Source organism: Mustela lutreola, chromosome 9 (genome assembly GCF_030435805.1).
Source record: "Mustela lutreola isolate mMusLut2 chromosome 9, mMusLut2.pri, whole genome shotgun sequence".
NCBI lineage: Eukaryota > Metazoa > Chordata > Mammalia > Carnivora > Mustelidae > Mustela > Mustela lutreola.
In genome coordinates, this window is record NC_081298.1 from 18326974 (window position 1) to 18351507 (window position 24534).

The window sequence follows — 24534 nt, forward strand, 5'->3', positions numbered from 1 at the left end:
TACATTCATAGTCTTAATTTCCTCTTTCGGCCCAGACCCCAGAATCCATCCCCCTAACCAGCATGTCTGCCAGTAAAATCTCAGCACCTTCCATACACTGAGGGACTCAAAGGTCCCCGTTCTCCAAAGCAGCCACAGACCTGTGGCCTTCTAGCCTTCTCTCCCACACCGACCACTGGGGAAACGTCCATCCCCTTAACCCTGACCAGTACTTTCCTCTCCGTCACCCCAGTCTCAGAAGAGGCCACCTCCTCCCCGCTGGGTCCTCCAGCAGTCGGCACGCGAGCCTGCCCTGGCTCTGGCCCCGTGGAGACGCACTCCCTTTGCCACACCCCACTGCCCACGGCCCCCCAACCCTGGCCACCACACTGCCATGGTTCCTTGTTGTGGCACTAGGGCCATCTGCTGCTGCCAAAACCAAGGGGCACTCTCAGGTTCTTATCATGCCTGTTGGTACCTCCACAGCCCCCAAGACATCGGACTCCACCCACCCCGGCCGGCTGCATCTAGCTGCTCCCCCTGCCAGCGAAGCCCTTTTCCCATACCCCACTGCCCATTCTTCCTGCCTCCAGCCCAGGACTTCTCTGGCCTCCACGCTACCTTGTGCAAGTGCCCACCAGGCAGAGCCAAGGGGTGTCCTACGGCCATGTCCAGCTCCGACAGCCACAGGGCTGGCTCCGTGGGTCTCCCACGGCCCCCGCCTAGAGCGGGGCCCGATGCCGCAGGCCTCACCCCCCAAGAGGCTCACAGGCTGCCAACGCACCCCCTACATCCCCCCAGAGGTGCCTCACCCTGGCATCTGCCGTCTGGGCCACTTCTCGGATCTTCTTCACCCAGTCCTGCAGCTCCTCCTGCGATTCGGCAGCGACATCCAAGGACCAGTGCGCCACCGAAGCCATGCTGATGGAGAAGACGAAGAGCCGGTTGTTCTTGCCTTCAGGACGGATGGCTGGGGGAGCAAGAACAGAGCTGGCAAGATGCTTCTGCGTCCCCCGCACCACAGCCCAGGCACGGGGCTCCCTAGGCTCCGAGTCCCCTCACCACCTGTCCTCCCCACACACCATGAGGCGGACAAGGCTGCTGGGCCAGGCCCATGTGACAGCAGAGGACCACAGGGCTCCGAGCAAAGTCCCTGCTGGTAGAGGCGGGCTGGGGCTCAAACCCCCGTCTGTTCCCCCTGGGTCCCCTGTCCCACCCCGGGACCCTGCCTGGGAGGACAGTGGAGGTCCACGAGCCGTCTGCGTCTCCCATAGTGCCTGGCTCCGGTGAGCACGCGGGGCTCAAAGCTGGAGATGAAGACAGGAGCCCGGGGCATCAAGGGAGACTCCAAGCACAGGGAGAGCTCTGAGGGAACGCAGCCTCTGGCTTCTTCCCTCGGCATGTGCCCACAGCCACAAAGGAGAGCCTGACCCTAAGGAACGGTGGGCTGGAAAGCAGGTTAGGGGCTCACCAATCTGACAAGCCGGCACATCCAAGACCCCCCGGAGCAAGTCTCCCAGGGGGCTGTTCTCGTCCAAGTGCTGTGGAGAGCAAAGCCCACAGGTGCGTCAGCATGTCCGCTGTACACATGCATGGATGGGGGGGTCCCGTGTGCACGCAACAAGCACACCCCACAAGCACACACATGACAACACAAACAGCACATGTGTCCTGGAAACTGTGGCCCCTCAGGGCTGCGAGTGGACTGCAAGTGACAGTGGCTGTGTCACTGTGTGTGACTGACATGTCCCCCCTGCATGGCTCTGCACTCACCTCCCTCTCAGGCTCCAGGGCTGCGGGGCTGACCATCTCCTCCACATAGTTTGACGGGAACCACAGCTGCTTCTTCCCCCCGTAGTCTCCCCGCCACCTGTGGGAGCAACATGGCACGGACCTCAGCAACCACCCCTGACTTCCACAGGAGGGGAGTCCTTGCCAAGGCCCCCCACGGGAGCCAGCGACAGCCAGCCCACGGGCGTGTCCGCCCCACCACCCCACCCCCGGATCCACGGCTGTGGCTCCGGGCACCAGACTCACCAGCCGCCGTCCTGCTTCTCCACGTTCTGGATGATGGCATTCTTCGTGAACGTCAGCTCGTCCTCCCTCTGGGCCTTGTAGTCAAAGAGGGCCTTGACGGCGCACTGCAGGGGGGCAGCAGTGAGAGCAAGCTGTCCTCACCTGCCTCCTGACCTGGAGCCACCTGCCCAGCTCCAGTCCTCACCACTGGACCTACAGGAGACTCCAGGACAGATGTGACGGAGGACAGTCCCAGGGCCTCTACCACGGAGACTCCTGAAGTCCAGGTGGACTCCTGCAAGCCCCACAACCTGGACCCCAGCGAGAACCTTCCATCTGTCCCCAGGAATCAGGGCTGGCAGGCTAGGCGGAAAGTGTGTGTGGGTGCCTCCCCTGGGACCTGAAAGCCTACGGGCATGGCTGGGACCCCATCAGTCCTCATCTGGAAAACAGAAGAAAAGAACCTCCTTCCCAGGCTCCCTGGCTGCTGAGGGAAGGGGCTGAGAAATAGTGCACAACTCTCCCTTACCCCTTAGAGAAAAGAGCAGAAAGAGGAAGATGCTCTCTGACAGATCTTCATGAGGTGAGGGACTGAGGAGCAAAGAAAAAAGTTTTCTGGCCAGTGTGGCCTGCCCCTGCCCTGCTGCCACCCAGGAGGAAACGGGAGTTACCCTGGGGAACAATCTGGAAGGGTCAGTGCGGACCCCCAGGGACAAGGTCTGGGAGGGGGTCAGCCCAGGGAGAGCTGTGGTCATACACAAACCACACATCTCACAACCTCTCAGGCCTCGGAAAACCACAAGCACCACTTCTCCACAACGACCACAGATGGGCCCCTGAGCACAGAAATGCAAGTCCTCAGCCACTGGGGACCCCCCGCCTCCGCACTTCCTGTATCAGAGGCCTGATGCTATACCTTGAAAGTTGGCATAGGATTCGCCTCCACGTAGAAGCCAGGGTTGCGTCCCTCATACAGGGCTCCATAGTCAGGCTCCTGCAAACGGGACCAAATGGGATAGGTTAACACCCAGAGAGAACAGTGGTTACCAGCTGCCCCAGACCCCTCGATCGGTGCAGCAGGCCCACGTGTCCTGCTACACAAGGCCAAGTCTGCCCCTTCCCTGGCGTCGGGTCCACCAGCATCTCAGACCTCAATGGGTGTGGCCTGGCCCTCCCTACTCTCCACTTTCTTACCCTTGAAAACCTCCCCACGATTCTGAAACCTCTCTGTTCCTGAAGGCCCAAACTGCTGCGGAGCTGTCTGCAGCAGGCTCCTGCAGGTGCCCTGCCCTCAACTATGTAGCCCAGGGGCTCCCTCCCTCCCTCCGGGTGTCCCCGCCCCAGTCCCGCCAATCCACCAGTCCAGCCCCAGGCCCTGGTGGGTGCAGACCCTTCCCTGGACACCTGTGCCCACTGATGACAAGTCTCAAGGGGACCTCCCGTCCTAGATGCCTTCCTTCTGTCCAATGCCATGGTCCCAGTACTAAGCCCTTCCTGGCCCCTAGGCCATCTGTGCAGCCTTCTGCCTCACTGTCTTACCCCGGTGTCTCTTCCCTCCATAGCCGCCCTTCTGTAGCCTACTCTCCCCTCTGCCCCCGCGACAGTCTAGTCCAAGCCCAGCCGGCGAAGCCTCAGGCCTTGGGCCTACTGCTCCCTGTGTGAGTTCCAGGACCTCCTCACCCCAGAACTTAGCTCGCAGCCCCTAACCTCTTCCCCTAACGCGTGCCATTCCTGGCAGCCACACCCGCGCAGAGGACACATCTCCCAGGACACTGTCCTGGCACCTATGCCATGGCCCCCAGCTGGGCAGAGTGACCTGTCCAGGAGCTCGCACAGCCAGACTGTCCCATGAGCACCCAGCAGCTAGCCCAGGGTCCCTGCCTGCCACGATGCCCCCAGCCCCAGGCCCTCACAGCAGTGCCGATCTTCTCCAGCGCCTCCTCGTTGATGGGGTAGCGCAGCTTCATTTTGCGGTACAGTGGGTGCTTCTCGTAGTAGCTGATCAGGTCCACAAGGCTGTCAAACTCCGAGTTGCCCAGCATCACCGTCTGACCCTCCTGCTGGACACGGCAATGCTTGATCTTGCCCTCGGCCCTGAACAGAACGGTCACGTGGGGTCAGGGAAGCCCAGATCCAGGCATGGCCCCACACCACCTAGAGCACCCCAGGCCACGCCCCTCACCGGAAGGAGATGGCGTAGGAGTTGGGTTCGTTCCGTTTTCTCACCAGGAAGGCCCCGTCCCGGGGGACACGCATCAGCATGTGCTCGGCCTGAGCTCTGGTCAGGCTGGCGTGGTACCACCTGAGGACAGGCCCGAGTCAATCCCTGGCCTCCCCGACTTCCGTCCCCCCACCAGCCCTCAGCCACCAGGCCCTCCCTCACTCTTTGCTCTCGTGGGCATTGGTCTGCGGGACAGGCTCTGAGAGGCGCATCTCAAATTCATTGCAGCGCAGGGGCACCTGCTGGTAGTGCGTGATGAGGTCATAGAGTGAGTCAAAGACCAAGTTGTCTGTCAAGAAGAACTTGGGGGCCCCAGCGTCCTGGCGGGAGTGGATCCGGCAGTGCTGGACTTTCCCGTTCCTCCTGCGGGAAGACATGGAGGCGGTGAAGCAGGTGTGGCCCAGAAGCCATGCTCCAGCCCAAGTGAGGCGCCCGAGGTACTCAGCGGCTGGGCAGACCCGCAGAGGGGCTTCAAAGCACCCAGAAAAGTATGTGTGTGAGGAGATCACGCTCCATGTGAGAGCCTGTAACAGAGACCAACACCAGACAGCAGTGGTCTCGGCAGGGGGGCACAACAGAGTGCAGCACACGCGCTGGGACTGGGTTACCAGAAGGAGAGGGTGTAGTCGCCCACGAAGGTCTCGCTCTCCCGCACAAGGAAGGAGCCGTCAGGGGCCCCGGTCTCGATGCAGTACTCGGTGAGCAGGCGCTCGGCGATGTGCCGTCCGTCCCGGCCCGCGCCAAGCTTCCCATGGAACCACTTCTCACTGGAGTGCAGCTCCGTGCTGCCACTGGCCTGCAGGGGGAGGGCGACAGCAAAGACACTCGGTGACTCTGACCCCAGCCCAGCCCCCAGCCCTGGGCTGGCCCCTCACCTCCTTGGGCTCCTCCTCATCCTCATTGCCCTGGTCACTGCTGGTCTCCTCGGAGTAGTAGATCTTGCTGCTGGTCAGAACGAAGTAGTGCGGGTACCACTCCTGGGAGAGAGCAGAGCGGGGCCCATGAACGGAGGCCGCCTCCCACCAGGCCCCCACGCTCAGCCCGGCCTGGCACTCACATGGTTCACGGGGTCCTCCAGGTAGAGGATGCCGTTCTTGATGGAGTTGCTGATGTCGTTCTCGGAGTACATCACCGACGTGGGCACCTCTTCATAAGCGCTGCCCTCTGCCAGCTTCTTGTGCTGTGGGAGCAGCGGGACATGCAGCGCCAGCCCAGTCCGAGCCCCCGCCTCTCACCCAGGCTGAGGCCGCCGGCTGAGCCACGGCCTGGGAGAGGCGTGCGGAAGGGTGGGGCGCCCCCAGCGCTACCTTGATGAGGATCTTCCTCTTGAGCTGGTTGGGTGAGGGGAGCCCGTCTGCAGCGATGTCCACGGGCTTGGTAAGGAGGGTGTCCCCAAGCACCTTCTTGAAGTACTGTGCCATGTTTCTCTGCTGGGCAATGCTGCAGTGGTCCTCGATGGACAGGATGACCGGGTACCTGCAGGGTAGGGGACCAGTGACGGAGACCTTACAGTTCTGAGGGGTCAACACCCAGTCCAAACAGCTGCTCAGAAAAGGTGTTAGGAAGCAAGGGTCCGTGTCTAGAGGGCAGCTAGCCAGAGAAGAGCTTCGTTCCTCCCCAGGCCCTGGAAGGAAGCACGTGGGGCGTACGGGTAGAGCTTTAGTTTGTTCCATGAAAGGGGCGCCGAGGAGGCAGGAAGCAGGAGGGCTGCGGAAGGACGGCTCAAGCAAGCGGCAGGAGGGGAGGCCAAGAAGGACAAAGAGAGAAAACAGGGAGTGGGGACAGCACTGGAGGGGACCCTCCGTCATAGGAGGGAGCCGTAGCCCCGCTGACCCCCACCCCCACTCACTCTGAGGCCACGAAGGCGTGCTCCTTGATGGTGTGCAGAACATCTGAGAACTTAATCTTGGTGGTAAGGGTGTGTCCGTGGTAAATGACCGGCATCCCGTCTGGGCCATCCCAGCAGTCCACTGCGCAGGAACATGACCACGGTCAAGAGGGCAGGGCCCCCCAACCTACCCCCCCAACCCCGGCCCCCACGCACACTCAATGCAGCGACAGCCCATTCGCAGGCAGCGGGCGTAGGCTTCTAGGGAGGACTCGCTGGAGAACTGGTCCCCGGTCAGGTACCTGCACAGGGAAGGAAAGGCAGGGGTGGTGGGTGAGTGCCTCCCTCCGAAGCCCGGGCCAGGGGGGCGGGCGTGCCAACGGAGCCACTCACGTGTTGTGGGAGGAGGAGATCCAGTAGTGGGAGAGAGGGTTGTTCATGGTGTCCGGGCACACGGCATCCAGCTGCGAGTTCCACACACTGTTCTCTTTGGAGAACAGGAAGGTGACAAACTGTCCGGAACAGGAAGGAAAGACCAGAGTGAGCCACTACCCCAGACCCCTGGCTTGGCTGTGGTGGGAAGGAGAGGACGCTCAGTGTCTGTCACTGAGGTGGACAAGGTGGTGGACAAGGTGGACGGCGGGGAGGAACAAGGTGGCAGCCCTAAGGAGAATCTGGCTCCTGGGACCCAGGTGGGGTTCCGGTCAGTGCCCCCCATTCTGATGTATGGGGTGTGAGAGTCAGGGCTCACCTCGTCCAGGAAGAAGTATGGCTCTTCGATTTCCCGCAAGGGGTCTCGAAGGAAGCTGAGCATGAACTCCTGCACCTGAAGCCGGTCAACAGCCCACAGCTCCTGGTGGGGGAGGGGGGCGCATGAGAGGCTACCAGCGACGAGCCCAGCCCCCCGCAGCCAGGAACCCTGGCCCAGCCCCACCCAGCCGTACCCCCTGGTACTCGAGGAGGAACTGCTGGAACTCGGGAAGGGATACTCGACAGAGCTCCGGCCGCTCCCCCGCCCTGTGGGAGAGAAGGGAAGCACCTGGCAGCCCGGTGGCTGGTGCAGCCCCCAGACAACGAGGGCCCCCTGGAAGGCAGAGCCCAGCTCCCAGCCAGCACAGATGACCAAGAGGGTCCAGCATGGCTTACCCCTTCCCACTGCCTCCCACCTGTACCAGGAGTCGCCAGGGGAGAGAGGAAGGAGGCCCCGGGGAGAACCCCACCGCCCCACTTCAAACCAAACCTCAGGGCACTGGCTTCCAAGAAGGGGAGGTCCATCTGCAGGAGACAGAAGCTGGTCAGAGCGAGAGCCCCTGGGAGGCCACATGGGAAAAGGGCTTTCAGGAAGAAAGGCTGGGGCAACAGACAGGGGTGGGCGGGCCTCAAGAGAAGAGCTGGAGAAATGGCACCGGAAAGCCCTCCAGCAGGGCGGCAGGGCTGAGGCAAGCAGGGCTGGGGCTGGGGCGGGAGAGCAGGGGCAGGGGCCACGGGAGGGCAGGTGGCTCATGCACCGTCTTCTGGGCGCTGTACATGAGGCTGCGGTACAGCTGAGCAAACTGCCCGTAGGTGATGTCACTGCTGCGCTGCTCCAGGTCCTACGTGGCACAGGGCAGGACTCCGGTCAGGCCTACGGCCAGGGGCTCCCAGGCTCCCTCACTGCCAGCGGGTGGCCCAGGATGTGCTTACCGTCAGACGCTCTCGGAGGAAGCGCATGTTGGGGACCCGGTAGTTGACCTGGGACAGCATGTTCTTCAGGTCCTTGGCTGATATACTGAGGAAACAGGGACATTCCCAGGGGCCTCACCCAACCTCTCCTGACCGCTGACTTGTCAGCTGAGTCCAGCTGGGACTCAGTCCCTCTGGGCTGGACAGATAAGCACTACTCCTGGCACCTGGAGTCCTGAGGGGGCTAAATCAGAACACTTGGGGTGACCAAAGGAAGTCCCCTCCTTTCTCGAGGGCTCAGTTTCCTCATCTGGGCAAAGAAAAAGGCCATGATTCTGCCAAGAAAGGAGTGAACAGGCTCAGTGAAGTGGGTCAGGCATGGGGGAGGAGAGCCAGTCTTTAGGTCTCAGTGGTCAAGCCTGTACCTCTGGCCCCCCGACAATCCTAGGGGCTGTTGGCTCACCCAGACACAGGAGGCAGCCTTGCCCTGTGAGCCTCCAGGCCCCGCACAGCTCACTCACATACTCGCTGGGGGCGACTCCACAGGGAGTCCTGACCCGCTACCCTAGAATGCTGGGAGTGTGTGTCTCAGCATCCAGCATGGGGTGGGGGTCTGAGGGGGCTGGTAGCCAGAGGGGATCCTGCTTGACAAAATACCACTGCTGGCGACTGGGCACTCCCCCGGCGTCTGACAGGGAAGTCTGCCCAGGATGTGGGACTAGGGGACCCTGCCTGGCGAAAGGCTGGAAAAGGTGGGGGACAGGGAAGCCTTCGCTCCTGGAGGCTGGTGTCAGGGAGGCGAGGGCTGGCATCCCTCTTCCTCCTGCTCAAGAGCCTGGCAGACATCACCAACACTCCCTTCCAGAATTCAGTCTTGTACCACATGGCCCTGGCCGCTACTGGCAAGTATGCTTCAGCAGGTGCTGCTTCTGCCCGTGCCAGCTCACCTGACCCCCAGGTGCCCAGAAGCAAGGCCCTCAGGGTCCTTGCTCTGCAGGTTAGGAAACTCTGCATCACCGAACTCTCTCTCAACTCTCTGCTATTATCCGTTCCGCCAAAACACGGGTCTCGACCCTTCTGCCCTCTCCGCCGCCGCGCCCTTCTCCGCTCTCCTGCACAGCTGCACCTGAGGGAGCCATCCGTGCTCCCTTTCCTTCCCTGAACACCGCTCTCTGCTCCTCAAGGTCACCAACACCCTCTGTGCTGTCAAGTCCATACCTGGCGAGGCCTGGCACAGCTCACCAACCCCTCCTCCCCAGGCTTCCAAAACCCCACCCTCCCAAGTTTTTCTCTTCCCTCACAAGCCGCTCCTTCCCATGGCTATCTCCTCCTCACCTCCCTGATCCCCAGTGACCGAGTGGCCTGGGGTCACGGCCCTCTTCCCTGCTCTTGCTACGTCTATCAGGTGATCTCCAGCCTCATGGCCTAGGGAAGAACATCTCTATGCTCCCGCGGCAACATCTCCCGCCCCAACTTCTCCCTTAAACTCATTCTACCCACCTGCCAATGCAACATCTCTACCTGGACGTCTAAGGGTATCATAAAACTGAATATGGCCCAAATGCATCCCTAAGCTCCCCCAAATTTGCTTTTCCCATGGCCTTCCCCATCTTAGTCAATGGCAACGCCACCTTTCCAGGTTCTCCAGCCACAAAGCTTAACTGTTACCTCAGACTCCTCTCTTCCTCTTGCACACTAAAATCAATGTTTGGAAGTTTTACTGGACTCTTACCTTCAAAACACAGTAGAGTCCAAATCCGACCATGTGCTACCGCCCTCCACCCCGAGCCACGACCTCTCATCTCGCATCCAGAACGCTGAAGCAGCTCCCTGCCCAAGCTGGCCAGCTCTGCCCCGTCCTGGGCTCTCCAGCCGCAGCCGGCAGTCTGGTGCAACCGAAGTCAGGTCACGGGATGCTTCCTTTCAAAACCCTCCGTGGTTTTCTAGCTCTATCACAGCAACAGTCAGAAACCCTCACCATGAACTGATCTTTGTCCCCCATCTCTCCCCGGCCCCCCTGGCTGTCATACAGTGGCCTCAAAGCTGTGAGCTTCAAGGCACTCCCTCACGCACTAAGGCCACCACCGCCTGCTCCGCAGGACACCCAGCACCAGTCTGCACCAAGGCCCTCAGAGGACTTTCTGCAGGATGTTACCTGTGCCAGAATGCTTGCCTGCCCCTCAGCCCTCCTAGACATAGGCCCCCTGAGTCCTTTGGTTCTCCGGAGAGCTGATCAGGGCTTGGCTACTGTTCTGGCTGCCACAACCCACAGGCAGAGCTAGAGCCACACCCCGGTACCTACCGATCCTCACGGTTCCGATCCACGGAGTAGAACTGCTTCCGCAGCCACCTGGAGGGAGAGGAGCCTAAAGTGAGAGGCACTTCTCCAGCCAGACTAGGTCCAGGGAGGTCAGCAGGCGGTGTCTGTGCACACAAAGGCCTGTGTCCTTGCTGCTGCTCCCTAGAACCTTTTCTCTTACGTCACAGGCTGCTCCTTCCCCTGGCTAGTTCATGGGGAGCTATGCTGGGGGTGGGGGTGCAGGGTCCTCACCTCTCGATCTGCAGAGGCGTGGCCGCCTGCAGGGTGTCCTCCATCAGCCACGTTAAACCCTTGATCCACATGTTCACTTCATCCTCAGATGTAGCTGTGATCAAGGGGCAGGGAGGTGAGCTGGGAACACGCACTCCGCGCTGAGCCTGGAGCCAGTGCCTATCTGCCCGGAGCTAGCCCCGACCCCCTCCAGCCCGGTGACGCCTACCCTGTAGGCTCAGGGTCTTCAGGCGGAACTCCATTCCGTACAAGATGACAAAGCAGTGTGACTGGTCTGGTCGGAAAGCAGGGTCCTCTTGGTAGCGATCAAAATCCCGTGACGTCTTCCCTGGGCGGATCTCCTTGATTTCCCTAATGTCAACTAGGAGGGTAAAGAGACCAAGGTCAGGCTGGGGTCTCTGAGTCAGTGCTGAAATGAAGGCAGCCTGGTTTCCTCACACCCCCTCAGCGAGGGACCACAAAGAGAGACACCTCATCAAGGGGCAGAGCCAAGAATACTACTCACAGGCCTACTGGGTGACACCAGAGAGGGAGTCCGAGTCTGAGGACAGACCTCTGCTAGAAGCGGAGCTGTCTGGGGGAGCAGGGAGCCCCAGCCTCTGTACCTTCCCTTGCTGAGAATGTAGGCAGGTCACTCTGACCTGGAGAAAAGCTGGAGTCTAGAGAGAGAACTGGGGAGGGCTGAAGGCTCTTCTGTGAGGATGATTTCCTGACACAAAGTATACGAACCAAATTGTAAAGTCCCAGGTTAGGGTGAGGCAGACCCAAGTGTGTCTCAGGACCCGTGGGAAGAATGAGGGGTCAAGCTCGGAGAACTGACACATCCCTGAATGGCCCACCACCCCAAAGACATCCCCAAGCAAGTCTCAGCAAGAGGCCTCGTCTCCCAAGGCAGCAGCTATCCAAAGGGATGTTACCCACCCTGGCTGTCCAAGGCAGACGACCTGCCTTGGCCACTAACATGGGAGATGACACTGAGTGACTCATTTAACTTCTAGTCTCACTTTTACCAAATATAAAGTCGAGGGCTTGACTGAATTTCTCTAGAAGGCAGGGTGGTAGAAAAAACATGCGTGGACTCTGGGACCAGACTGCCTGCAGCAGAATCCCAGCTCTACCTTCCGTTAGCTGTGTGACCTCGGCAGTGACTGCTCTGATCCCACTCCTTCATATGTGAATGCGGGTAACAGTAACAGTGAGGGTGCTGGGAAGATCCAAAGTCCTAAAAGTCAAAAGTGCCCAGCACCATATATGGCACACGGGAGCTCATTCGATGCAGGTTCCCTCCCTCCGCTGCCTCACCAAAGTCCGCTAGGGGCACAGGTTCTAACCAGGCTAGGAGAGGGCCCCAGCAGTGCACAGCACAGGGAAGGGCTACACCAGCCACACGTCCACACGATCCCCCCGTGCTGGGTGGGATCCTTGATTGGGGGGCTGGGGGTGGGGGACAACGGACTTTCCAAGTCAGATAATGAGACAGATTTAGGGAGGAGCTGTTCAAGCAGAAGAAGCCTGGCTGAGTAACCAGAGAGGACTCTCCCTGAGCACCGCCTTGGCACCAGAGCCCCTTCTAGTGCTCTCAACCCAGACTCGCCCGGAAGATCTGGAGCCAGGAGCAGCCCCAGCAAGTTGCCAGCTTGTGTCTGTCCCAGAGCCCTCCCGGTCCAAACTGTGCACCACCCAGGCCACACTGTCCCAAAGGGCCCAAATCCCTAGGCTCTCTTCCTACCCCTTCCAAGCCACAGCTGTGCCCCATCTGTCCCACCTCAAACAGAGGCACTGCTTCTAGCCCAACCCCGGCTCTCCACCACAGCATTACGGGTTTTAACTGGACCCTGTTCTCCCTGCTCCGTGTGCCTTCATCAAACCCTCAGGCCTGGGCCTCTCATTGAAGAAGCCCTGCCTGCCCGGCCAGCAGCCCTGCTCCCACCCTCCTCACCAAGGAGCCACTCTTCTGAAGTTTTCAGAATCCTTCTAACACCGTTCTGATTCCTCCTGTGGTTGCTCACTAGGGAGAACATGTTCCTTCTGTGGCCTTTTCAAGGCCCTTCCTGATGAGGCTCAGTGATCTATTCCCAGCTTCTCCCCTCACATCTTCTCTGCTCCATCTAAACTAAGCTGGAGGGGTGCCTGGGTGGCTCAGTGGGTTAAGCCTCTGCTTTCGGCTCAGGTCAGGATCCCAGGGCCCTGGGATCGAGCCCCACATCGGGCTCTTTGCTCAGCAGGGAGCCTGCTCCCCCCACCCCCCGCCTGCCTCTCTGCCTACTTGTGATCTCTCTCTGTCAAATAAATGAATAAAACCTTTAAAAGAAATAGGCCGAACCAAGAGCAAGAGCAGTCAGTGCTTCCTGCCCCCCCCCATTTCATCCGGGCCCCTAGGGTGGACTGTCTACCTCCCAGGCTCCATTCTCTCCCACCAAAGACCCAACTCAAAGCGGCCTCCTGCGGTAATCATGCCCTTGACTCCTCATGACCCCACGTGAGACGCGTCATCTCCGCCCAGGCCAGGCAGAGCCCAGGCAATACTTGCTGGAAGACTGAAGGAGCAAACGAGAAAAGGAGGCACCCAGGTGGGGGGAGGGGCCACAGAATGGCAGTGGCATTTAAAAAACGAGTTACACTCGGGTAGAAACAAGGAGGGTCGGGGAAACTGACTCACAAAAACCCAGCCTGAGAAGACAGTCTCCAAGGACGGAAGGAGGAGCTGAGCAGGGGAAATGCCCAGATCAGAAACTGCAGCATAACCACAAAGCCTGCCCTTGAAGACAGAAGCCCGTATGCTTTTCCGGCACAGAGCTGCTGTCATCCCACACCTCGCACACAGGCACACCGCCTCACAGACACAGATGCGTGCAGGCCAGGGTCTCAGGGCTCAGTGCCCGCCAGCGTGAGAGCAGCCCATGACGTGGCCGCTGCTTGGCAGGCAGCTGGAGGGTCAGTTCAAAGCCTGAGGCCGGATATGTGTAGCCCTGTGTGCGCGCGCGCAGACAGACACACACACACACACACACACACACTCCACCAGCAGGACCCAGGAGAACCTCTGGCCTGCCCTGTGCTCCTGGGCACATTCCCACGGAGACCAGGCTGGAGGCCGACTGGGCTCCTGCCCAACACAGCAACCACACAGGCACGGAGCAGCTCCAGGCCCGGCGTCCAAGCTTCCCAAGCTCTGGCTTGGCCACACCTGGTCCCTTGTACCCCACGCCACCAGAAGGAAGTGCCAGCCTGGGGCTGATGCCCTCCAAGCGCATCACGCCAACGGGAGGCTGAAGGGACAGGACGCCAGTGCGCGACGCCCTACCACGTTCTTAGACATCCTGTCCTGTGCCGCCTCCCTGCCTCACTTCCATCCTCCTCGTCCGGGAGGCAGACACAGAAGGGTCCTTTTTGCTGAGAAAGCCAGGGCCAGTCCCCCAGGGACTGCCATCAGGGGAGGAGACTCCCTGGGACAGGCATGGCCTCTGCCCTAGCTGGGGGCAGGGGGAGGCCGAGCCACTCCAGCTGTCTGGGTCAGAACTGCAGTGGGACAGGAAGGGCAGGGACAGACACCCTCCCAGGACCTGGGAGCTTCGGGAGGAGAGGAGAACTGCTCAGAAGAGCAGGAGACTAGCACCCTGTTCCCAGAGACCCATGACCCAGCACTCAGCCCCCACTCAGACCATGGGAAAACAACATTCAAGGAACACTGGGGAAAAGAAAAGCCAGGGTACTGAGAGTTCCTTGCTAGGCTGGAGACACACGAGTGAGACAGGGGAACTCTCTGAGGGAAAGGCCAGGATCCCATAGCCAGGGGGCCAGGCCAGCCTCCCGTGTAGCAGAAGGGTGCAGGCCTTCACCAATGACAAAGGTCCATCTTCAAGCTTGCTCCAACCTGAGAGGGCCTGGGGTTCCATCAGCAAGCATGGTATGTTCATCCTCCAAGAACCAGGTCCCCAAGGCACATGCTTCAGGAATGGCATGTGTACCACCACACCACATATGGCTGTAGCAGACAGCGACAAGATAAACTGCCTGGGCATTTAATCACCCACATGCTCTCATGAAGATACAGAAACCACCAGTCCTCCTCAAGGGGCTCTGGTAATGAGGGACTACCCATGCTGGGTCAGGGACTGGCATCACAGGCCAGCTCTGAGAACTGAGGACGTTCTGATGGCCAGACTGCCTGGTGCCCTGGGCAGAAGCCTGGGGGTTCTGGTGGCAACCTGCCCACTCTTGCTCCTTCAGGAAGCCTGCCCTGACCATCCCCCTTCCTAAAGGCTGCCCATGCCTAGCAGAGGAGAACCACGCAAGTCTTAAATCCCAGCTGTGCAGCCCTAGGCAGGCCCTTACTCTTTTGGCCTCTGTTTCCCCATTAGTACAGTAAGGTCCTTGTCAGGAACCAATGATCCCACTGATATCTGAAGGAGACTGACCCCCGGCCTGTGTGCCTAGTGCATCAGCTCAAGGCCCAGAGAAGCCAGCAGCAGGGGAGAGAAATGCAGCCAACTGCCAGGGCTTTGCTGGGGTTGGGCCCAAACCTAGGAGAGGTAAAGTTAGGCTATAGCTGCCTCAGCCCACAGGAAAGAATCCAAGCAGCCATTTCTCTGGCTCAAAAAGGGGTCTTGCAGGGATGGGGCACCATGAAGGCTTGGGGCTCCTGAGGCCAGAGTTCAGATCAGTGCCTGCAGCTGTGCTCTAAGCCAGAGGTGGCTTCCTGAGTCTACAGCACCCAACCTGCACACTCACCACGTGTTGGCGGCACGTGCACCCCACCACCTCACAGAGGATGCATATCAGAACGGGAGACCCAACAGACTGAAGTCACCAAGATCAATTCTCAAATCCTGTTTGCAAGCATATAGATCGGCCTTGCTGGCAGCTGAGGGATAAAGCAAAGCTTTTCATTAGGGGTGGGACAGCCATTAACCGTTCACATGTGAACAGCCAACTACATAAAAACATTCACATGCAAGAGTCAAGCCTGGCCTGCCTTGACCACCCCCAACCCTGGACTGGTTTCTGTTTTGACTTTTATGCAGAAGAAAACATGCGTGTTGCCTGGTGGCGGGGGCTGGCCCTAAGCATTGAGGCAGAATGCCACAAGACCGAATCGGCAAAACCAGAGCCTGCAGGACCAGGCAAGGAAATCCTCCCTTGTCTCCTGTCTTGGTCCAGGGACAGATTCCTTGCCAGAGACCATGAGACTAGAGATCAGCACTTACTCAAAGCACAGAGCCTGGGTCCGTCAGGCCTGGAAAGCAACTGCCTTCAGGGTGGAAGAGCGGTGGTGGCTGCTTTCCCTTTAAGAGCCTCAGTTTGCTTATCTGAGTCACACAACTCATCCCAAGCACTTTGGGAGGCCGGCATCTAGACAGCAGCAAAAAGTAGTGTTGCTGCTCTCAGGGCCAGATCAGAGCTTGCCTTTACAGGAAAGTAGGTCCCCAAGCCAGGGACAACACCTACTCCCCTGGGTGAGGAGAGGGTGCCATGAACGGGACAAGCTCAATGGCAGGCAGCCAGCCTACAGTCTGGGAAGGGACTGAAGACAATGACCCTAGAGGACTTGTCTGTGCAAGGTTCTTCTGAGGGTAGGGCTGCTTCTGGTCTTAGAATCCTGCCCCCCACCCGCTCCCAGACATCAAGCTGAGCCACAAGTGCCCCACCAGTCATCCCCCTGCCCAGTGCATCAAGACAGCCGTGGCAGGGAGGTGCAGAGAGGCAGCATTCCTGGACACCAGGCAGAGTCCCCAGGGAAGAGAAATGCAGAGAGCGGGGGCAGGGCACCAAGCCTTTTCCAGGGTATCTTGATGAGTCCAGCTCCTGAGAGCTAGCCAATCCTGCCCCAGAGCAGACTTCACTCTGACCATGGCAGGCCCTGGAAGGGACAGAAGGGAGCCCACCATCCAATCTAAGATTCTAAATTAGACCCAAGCTTCTGAGTCAGGAACAAGTGTTCTAGCATCCTGTGCTGCCAGTGAGGTCACCTTCCAAATAGCCCTACACAGACAGAGGTCCTGCAAACCTACTGGCCAATTAACTACCCATCAGACAAGGGGGGTGTACAGAGAGGAACGAGGAGCGCCAAGCACCGGCAAGGCAGGTGGGAGGCACAGCCCCACCTCTGAGCCTCATTTCCCTTATCCGCAAAAGAGGATCACCACTCCTGGCCCTTCTTCACTGAGTGACTGTGAGATGTCAAGAGACACTGAAGCGATCTCATTAGAAAGAGACAGGAGGGCATACTGAAAATTAACCTCCCCGCAAATGATGAACATAGAGCCAAGAACACCGCCACCAGCACAACAAAAAACCAGAAGGCATATATCACAAATTTCTGGGCCTGAAACATGCTTTCACTGAACTATTTTTCTTTTCTTTTTAAAAAAATTTTTAAAGACGATTTTATTTATTTATTTGACAGAGAGATCACAAGTAGGCAGAGAGGCAGGCAAAGAGAGACGGGGAAGCAGGCTCCTCACTGAGCAGAGAGCTCGATGCAATCCCAGGACCCTGAGACCATGACCTGAGCCAAAGGCAGAGGCTTTAGCCCACTGAGCCACCCAGGTGCCCCTGAACTATTTTTCTTAAGAAGATCATTCTTCCTGGGGCGCCTGGGTGGCTTAGTGGGTTGGGCCTCTGCCTTCAGCTCAGGTCATGATCTTGGAGTCCTGGGATCGAGCCCCACATTGGGCTCTCTGATCAGCAGGAAGCCTGCTTCCCCCTCTGCCTCTCTGCCTACTTGTGATCTGTCTGTCGAATGAATAAATAAAATCTTAAAAAAAAAAAAAAAAGAGCATTCTTCCTTTTACAAAGTACATAAACTAACTGATGTAAACTGTAGAAGTTACCCAAAGAGAAATACATGCACCTACATTTTGCAACTTAAAAAAATTTCAACTCATGGTAAACATGAAGAGTCTTGTTTTTTAATCTGGAGAGCTTGAAAGAGGTAAGTGAATGTTACCTGGCCTGCACAGGTCTTTCCCCTCTGGGGGTTTTCATTACCCTGAACTCATGGGATGTGAACCCCCAGATCCCCTCCAGGACTGGCTGTCCAGCCCTGTATGGGCACTGGGGGAAGGTGGGGAAAGCCCAACCCTCTCCAGAAGGCCAAGTCCAATCCAGGCTATGAGCTGCAAGGACCTCAGGATATCAGCTCTCAGCCCATGCCCCTCCCTCCAAGCCTCTGCACGGGCCAGGCTGGTGGCGTAGCCAGTGTTCCACACTGTTGTCACATTCTAGTGCTTCCAGGGATCTAGATCACTGGCCTGTGAGCTAGCTCCTGAAGGCAGAAGCTATGTTCAATTCTTCTATCCGTTCCCCAAATTCAGGTCCTAGGAAGGCCTCAAAATGTATACAGAGTGCTAAAGAGCAGGAATGAACACACAAGTTAGATTCCAGAGTTCATTATCTAACAAAGATAGCAAAGGCCACAGATGCTCAAAGATGGTATCAGAGATGGCTTCCTGGAAGAGGTGCTGCAGTCGACAAAGGCTGAGGAGCTACAACAAATATGCAAATACAGAAGTTGATGAGGTTTACTAAGGGGACAGAAAAAAGAAGGACCAGTTACCGCTGCGGCATAGGGGTGAGGGCATGGCCTCTCTGGGGGTCAGGGCAATCTGGGAACATTGGGAAGTCCCTGCACAAAGGTTCCTGCAACTGGTGGGAACCATGGGAAGTTCATGGAAGTCTGAGGAGTAGAAAAGGCAGGGCTCCCTGAGCACCCTGTCCTGCTTGGCTCTAAGTCAAGGCCACCAAGAGATTCAGAAAGCGAGGCCCAGGGATCAAGAAAGGTGTGCAAATCTTACCCCAAATGGGGCACATGGCTCCTTTGGTAGATCATGTGACTCCTGATTTGGGAGTTATGAGTTTGAGCCCCATGTTGGGTATAGGGATTACTTAAAAATAAAATCTTACTAAAAACAAAAACCAAAAAACCCCCACAAACTTCCCCCTAAATGCTCTCATTATAACCCGCTCCAAACCCAGCGGGGAATAAACAAATGGGCCATTCCCGGCTGCGCCCACCCCTCAAGTCAGCCACCTTTCATCACCCTCCAAGGACTACACACCCAGGGCAAGGGAGCACGAATGGAGCTGAGCCTTCTCCCTCAAAGGATGCCGACACGGAGAAAGGAAGCCACAAGGGAAACGCTCTGTGGCCAATTCCTGGCCCTCTCCCCTGCCACCCTTACACACAGGTTCCTGCACGATGCCCCAAGGGTAGGGTAGGCACTGCACCCCAGAGTCCCCTTCAGAGGGAGCCAAAGACCAAGGGGCTCTGCAACCCCAGAGTAGCTGTACCAACTGAAAGATACAGCTTTTAAAGAGTCGTCAGACCTCTGAAGGGAAAGATGGAGGTGACCCAAGGGGAAGAAAGGACAGAACCTGGGCACAGGCGGGAAGAGAACCTAACGCAGCTGGAATGAGGGGCACTGGACCGGCTAGCAGTTTCCGTGCTGCGCGAGACCTCTGGAAGGAGTGAGAGACCCCTCCTCCCCCGCCTTCCATTCCCCTCTCTATTCTGAGACTATGAACTCCCCCCTCCTATCTTCCAACAGAAGCCGCCAGAAGCAGCTCCCAGATCTCACCAGAGAGGAAATCAAAAGCAGAGGGGTCGGAGCTGTCTACCTCCATTTTACAGACAAGCTTGGAGCCTGGGAGACCTGGGGTCCGAGGGCCATGCGACACAGAAAAGGTGAGAATGGGGCTTTTCTCCTTCCCATGCCAATGTAGCAGCAGGGGAGAGAGGCCACAGCCCCTTCCCAGGGTCCTGGCTGAATCCTGGGAGTCCAGGGTGTACCAGGGCAGAGCTCAGCATCTGCTTCTGGCTGGGGTTTCAGTCACTGCTCCCTAAACACCTGACCGAGAAGAGCAGCCAGGCCTGACTGGGCATCTGGCCCTCTCCCACCTTGATAAACAGGAAAAGGCCATTCAGACAGCTGCATGGAGGTCTGCAGGGTCCTCCTACACAGGACCTTGAACCCGTATGTACTAACTGCTTCAGGTTACAGCTGTAAAGGATTGTTGCCAGCACATGAATCATCTAGATTCTAGATGACTCTCCTCTTTGGAGCAATGAGAAAATGGAGGCTCCAGAGGGTTTTGTCAGGATCACACAGTGGTTCATGGCAGAACTGGGACCCTCTGCCTGGCCCCAGAGCCTTCCCACCACCCAGGCAGGCAGTCCTCCTGCCTAGGACACTAGACCAACCCCACCCATTTCAGAGGTGGGATCAGCCCGCTCAGGCCCCAAAGGAAGGAAGGGAAAGAGGCCCCACCCAGAGAACTCAAAGCTGGGAGAGAACTGAGCGGTTGCCCCTTGACGCTAGTTCATTCATTCCATCATCTAATCAAACACGTATGGGACACCTATCTCCTCAGTGTCGGGCCCTGGGTTAAGTCCTGGGTAAACAGAGATCAATAAGGCCCTTGAGTTCCTGCCCTTCAGAAAAGCCCCGGCTGGTGGAGGAAACAGATGGGGAAGTAGATAACCATGAGGTCGTGCAAAGATGGAACAAAAGGGAGATGTCTGCGGTGCTGGGAGCACAGAGAAAGTGAGAAGCGCTCTTTGGGATTTCTCAGATTGCTCTGCAGAAGGCAGGTCTGGAGGGTCATGTCAGGCACAGGGGATCGTGGAAGCCAAGGCACCAATGGAGCAGTTTTACTGCTGGCGGGGGAGGCATTCAGTTTCACGGTAGAGGGGTAAGGACGCTGGGCCCACAACGGGCCTTTCCCACACTAGTACAGTATGGACAAGGGCTTGCCCCAGCTTTGCTGCCCAGGCCCAATAACTCCCCAGGAAGTTCATGGGTCAGCCCCCAGGGCATAGGTCCTCTGCACTCTGCCTCCACTGAAGGCTGATGCTGTCCAAGTTTTTTCTAGATGTCTTGTGTCTGCCCCACCCGCACCCATCCCCCCAGTATATTCAGGCTCCCTGGAGAACAAGAACACGGAGTGTAAGTCACTTTTCCATCCTCCTCTTTCCCAACCTTCAGAGCAATAAACATGGTTCACCATGCCCTCCCTCCTGCTCGAAGCTCTGCCCTTGGCTTCTCCCTCATGACTTCTGGTTTCCTCCTTCTTCTTGGGCTTCAGGCCTATCCACATTACACACTGGCCTTTGTCCAGGCCGAGGCCAAGGTCCGCTCTTCCCCTAATGCTCTACCTCCTCTCAGTCAGTCATGGATGCCCACAGATTCCATGGCCTCCTTACAGACAACGCAGTCCCCACCTCTAAGCTTCAGGTCCTTCGGTCCAATTGCCTACTTGCCACCTTCACCTGCTCACCCCAAAAACACCTCAAAGTCAACCCCTCAAACCAAACACATTACCTCAAACACACTCTTCAACACGTCTTTCACCAAAACCCAGGTCTCTTGCCACACCTCTTAGGTCAGCTAACAGCATCACCTCCCAACAGGTACAGAAACTAGAAACTTTAAAACCATCCTTAACACCTTTCTCTCACCATCCCTCATCTAATCCTTGGACAAGCCCTAATACTGGCTTTATTTGTCACAACCATATTTACTGAGCACTTAGATGAGTGGGAACCCTATGAGCATTTTAAAGCTATCTGACTGACAATCTTCTCAATGGAATACGAGCTCCTTGAGGCCATGGACCATACCTGTCAGTTTTAAGGCAGGACTAGCAGGAAATGGAATGCATTAGAAAACAGGAAAATCTGCCCCCCTCCAAGGAAACAGTAGGAACCTCTGGCTAGAGATCTAAGGGATGGGCTGAAGTGGGAAGACAGGTGGAGAGACAGCAGAGGCCTCCTATACAGAGCTCCTTATGGAGCCCCATGCCTGACCTGGCTCCCCACCTCTTCGGTTTCCACGTTATCACCACCACACATCCTGCTCATTCTTGCAGGCATGGGGTGGGAAGAAGGTGTAGGGCCAGCCCTTAAACCACCAGCAGAGTCAACCCTGACCAGGAGGTTGGAGACATGCTAAGCAATGAAGAAGTCATGAAGGCAAGATCTGTTGGCCCACACATCCTCTTCTGTGCACCACACTAGGCCTCTCACGTTCTGGAACTGCAGAGCTCAGCCACTCCTCAGCATCTGGCCATACTCCCTCTGGGTCACACCAGCCCATGCCAAGACACTTTCCTTGTCCTCATTTTGCTTCCTAGGGAGGCAAAGCCCTGATGCAAGATCTAGCCCCTGACCCTACTCCAAGGTCACCGGGAACTCGCTGACTCCCCAGGAAGCCCATCTAGGATTCTTGGAGGGTGCGTCCCCTGTCAACAGGAATGCCTACCTTGGGACTTCCCACTCCTGATTTTCATTTCCTAGTTCTATACTCTTAAGACAACTTCTGGCCTCACCTCTCCTAAAAGGCTTCTTGCTGCCTCCCACTCCAGCCTGTAGAGCTTCACCCTTCCAGTGTGGGCCAGTTCTCAGGCCAGGGACCAGGACATGCTTGTGGAAATGGTCCAGGCACCAGGCATTCCATTGTCACTAGAAGGGATGTTCTCTGTATTTCACTGCTAGGCTCAAGAGGCCCTGGGTAAAATCCTTGACAAAGTGAAATATGCTACCCTTTTTAACCTCCTCGGTGGGTATACTAAGAGTTCCCAAGAAAGGCCACAGGCACATTATACTCCATTCCTACTTCAGGTAGAGTGGCTAGGGTAGGGGAGGCCATCAGGAGGAATGGGGTGGTGGGGAGAGGGGTGTGCAGAGCCCCTGCACCCCGTCACTGCCCACCTCCCAGCTGACCTTCTGCCCCCAAGTAGGCTGAAGGCCTTTGGGACCTGTGGCCCACTCCTCTCCTTCCCAGGGTTAGTCACTCTATGAATTCAGCCCGTACTCTTGGGGCCTGAGACTGATGTCATTCAGTCCCGCAGGGTTAGAATTCACCCACCACACACCCACAGCTTCACAGCCAGAGGTCCAGTGTGGTCAGTGCCCTACTCCCCCCACGGACAAGGCCAAGCCAAGGACACTGTGACCTGGGGGCACCCCTTAAACAACTACTTCCCTCAGGACATTTCAGCTAAGCCATATCCCCAGGTGTCCAAGAAAACAGGAAGCCAACCCCAAAGTGAACGGCCCACCCTTACTGAGTTAGAATTAGATCTCACACAAACAAGTGGTCAGACTTGCTGTGGCCCAGCCCCTCACAAGTCTAGTCAGTGTTCACTGCCAGGGCTTGGAGCTTCCGTCAGACCACCCACTCCTCACTGTGCCCACGCCTTGCTCCCAGGCACCTCACAGCCTTTGTAAAGATTCTCTAACCAATGCTGGCTTGCCAGCCAGCAGGGGGAGGAACTCCACAAGGGCAGGATGGGCTGCAACAGAGAGAAAGCTGATTGTGTCTGGACCCTTGGGTTCAGCCTACAGTACTTCAGGCACAACTGTCTCCTGCTGGCTCTGGGCTTTCATGCTTTTCTGCATGTTCTAGATTGCAAGCTTCCCAGGATCGAAGATCGAGCCACCTTCTTTTCTTGCTTGCTACCCCAGCCTCCTCTGTGCCAGGCATGGGCACAGAAAAGGAGATGCCAGTCTTCTGCAGGAGAAAGTCCCGCCCATTTATTCTGCATCCTGAGTCCTGCTGAAGCCAGGGCCACCCGCCAACACCGGGAAGGGCCCGGAAGGAAGCAGCAGAGCCTATACACAAAGCCTACATGTGGCTATAAAAAGGAGCCCTCCCTGCTTCCCCCAGGATGGGCCCGGTTCCTAGGAGGTGATGAGTGGGGGAGAGAGCTAGTACTTGTGCCTGGGCACACAGCCACCGTAGCCTCTCCAAGGCTAGCCAAGCGCCACCTCAAAAGGAACCAGTGTTACAAGGAGAGGAGGGAGAATGTTGAGAGTGGAGTGAGGACAGCAAGCAGAGCCTCTCAAGCCCCATCTCCTGGGACCACCGACTCCCTGAAAGCAAAAAATTCTCTGTCCCCAGTGCCTCTTCCCCCAAACCAAGTATTCACAGAAGACCCCTCTCCCACACTTCTCTACTGCTCCTCCTCCTCTCCCCGAGGGCACCCTGTGGAGGCACCAGCATATCCAGCCAAAGAGCTCTGGGAGCAGCTATGAGGAGACAATGAGGCTTTACTTCGGGGGTGACAGCAGGAAAGCCGCCGCAGCAACAAACGAGGCTCAGGGGCAGCTCAAGGAGGGGCACAGCAGGAGAGGACAATGAAGCAGCGGCCCTGACAGGATACTTCAAGTATGAACACAAGGGTACCTGTTGCAGAGCCCAGCCACGCAGGCAGCAGCCCATGTGCCACCACAGCAGAGCCAGCCACACCACTGCCCACGCCAAGCCACAGAAATTAATCCTGGCCCCCAGCCTCTGTCGTCCAAAGCCCTCTCCAGCCTAGTATGCCCAGCGTTCGGGCCCTGCACCAGGACGGTGACCCAGAGCCACTGAGGCCATTCTGCAGAAACAAGTGGAGTGGCTTGTCATGGTCACACACGTGTAGCAGAAGTGAAAAATGAGCCTCAGTTGTTGTCTGCAACTGAGAGATCTGGATCGTTCATTGTCAGAGCACCCTCACCTCTCCCGACTGCCGGAACAGCCTCCGGTTTGTTTCCTCCACAGCACACTGCAGGCCCTGTAATTATTTTTTCTGTCCAGTTGCTGGTGTCCTTTCTGGCTACACCTATCTTAACCTTTACATTTTTACCAGACAGGTGCTTGGCATGTCAGCAAATGCTGGAGTCCAAAGCCAGGGTAGCACAGTGGGGTCCTGCTTGTTCAGTATGCCACAAAAGGTCCAAGAAGGTTGGGGTTTGGGGGCGTTTCCTTGTTGTTTTAAGGAGAAAAAAAGTAGCTATAGTGATAAAGCATACCAGGGCAGAGACCTACTACCATGGAACAAGCCAGAGCTTGCAGTTCTCACATCCAGCTTAGCAGACGTAACACACAGCAGCACGCCCACAGTCCACACGGGCAAATGCAGGGACACACTGGATGAATGAGTGCACCTGAGCTTGCCATCTGGGGTCCTGGAGAGGCCCTTCATGGGGCACCTGGAGCACAGAGCCAGGTTCCCACCTCCCTGCAGAGGCTCAGGTGCTGTTGTCATCATGAACCCATCACAACAGGTCAGAGCAGGGCTCTTCTGTCCCCCTATCTCAGATCACCTGCTACCTCCACCCCCAGCAAAAGTGTGGGAAAGCATCTTGATGGGGTTGCTACAGGAAGATGAAGGCAGCAGATAATCTAGATGGAGGGTCTAGGTCCAATTTGTCCACGGACAGAAGCCTGGGCTGGTCAAAGAGCACATCTGGCCAGAGGGCAGAGTGGAGATCAGATCACTCTGTCCATATAA

The 24534-nt window shown here is 57.5% G+C and overlaps 1 protein-coding gene across 2 annotated transcripts in view; it reads right to left on the reverse strand.

Annotated features, from left to right (window-relative positions):
- Positions 1-24534, reverse strand: part of PLCG1 (phospholipase C gamma 1) — a 36594-nt gene that overhangs the window by 4478 nt on the left and 7582 nt on the right. For both annotated transcript variants that reach the window (XM_059133147.1, XM_059133145.1), the window contains exons 3-25: positions 10466-10618; positions 10258-10351; positions 10009-10056; positions 7728-7812; positions 7553-7636; positions 7285-7319; positions 6989-7061; positions 6796-6897; positions 6438-6556; positions 6261-6346; positions 6066-6186; positions 5524-5692; positions 5274-5396; positions 5092-5193; positions 4825-5012; positions 4379-4579; positions 4178-4297; positions 3909-4089; positions 2912-2989; positions 2017-2120; positions 1753-1849; positions 1451-1520; positions 792-949 (exon numbers count right to left, since the gene is read on the reverse strand). In XM_059133147.1, the coding sequence (XP_058989130.1) occupies positions 792-949; positions 1451-1520; positions 1753-1849; positions 2017-2120; positions 2912-2989; positions 3909-4089; positions 4178-4297; positions 4379-4579; positions 4825-5012; positions 5092-5193; positions 5274-5396; positions 5524-5692; positions 6066-6186; positions 6261-6346; positions 6438-6556; positions 6796-6897; positions 6989-7061; positions 7285-7319; positions 7553-7636; positions 7728-7812; positions 10009-10056; positions 10258-10351; positions 10466-10618 (2591 nt within the window). The remainder of the gene's footprint in view (positions 1-791; positions 950-1450; positions 1521-1752; positions 1850-2016; positions 2121-2911; positions 2990-3908; positions 4090-4177; positions 4298-4378; positions 4580-4824; positions 5013-5091; positions 5194-5273; positions 5397-5523; positions 5693-6065; positions 6187-6260; positions 6347-6437; positions 6557-6795; positions 6898-6988; positions 7062-7284; positions 7320-7552; positions 7637-7727; positions 7813-10008; positions 10057-10257; positions 10352-10465; positions 10619-24534) is intronic.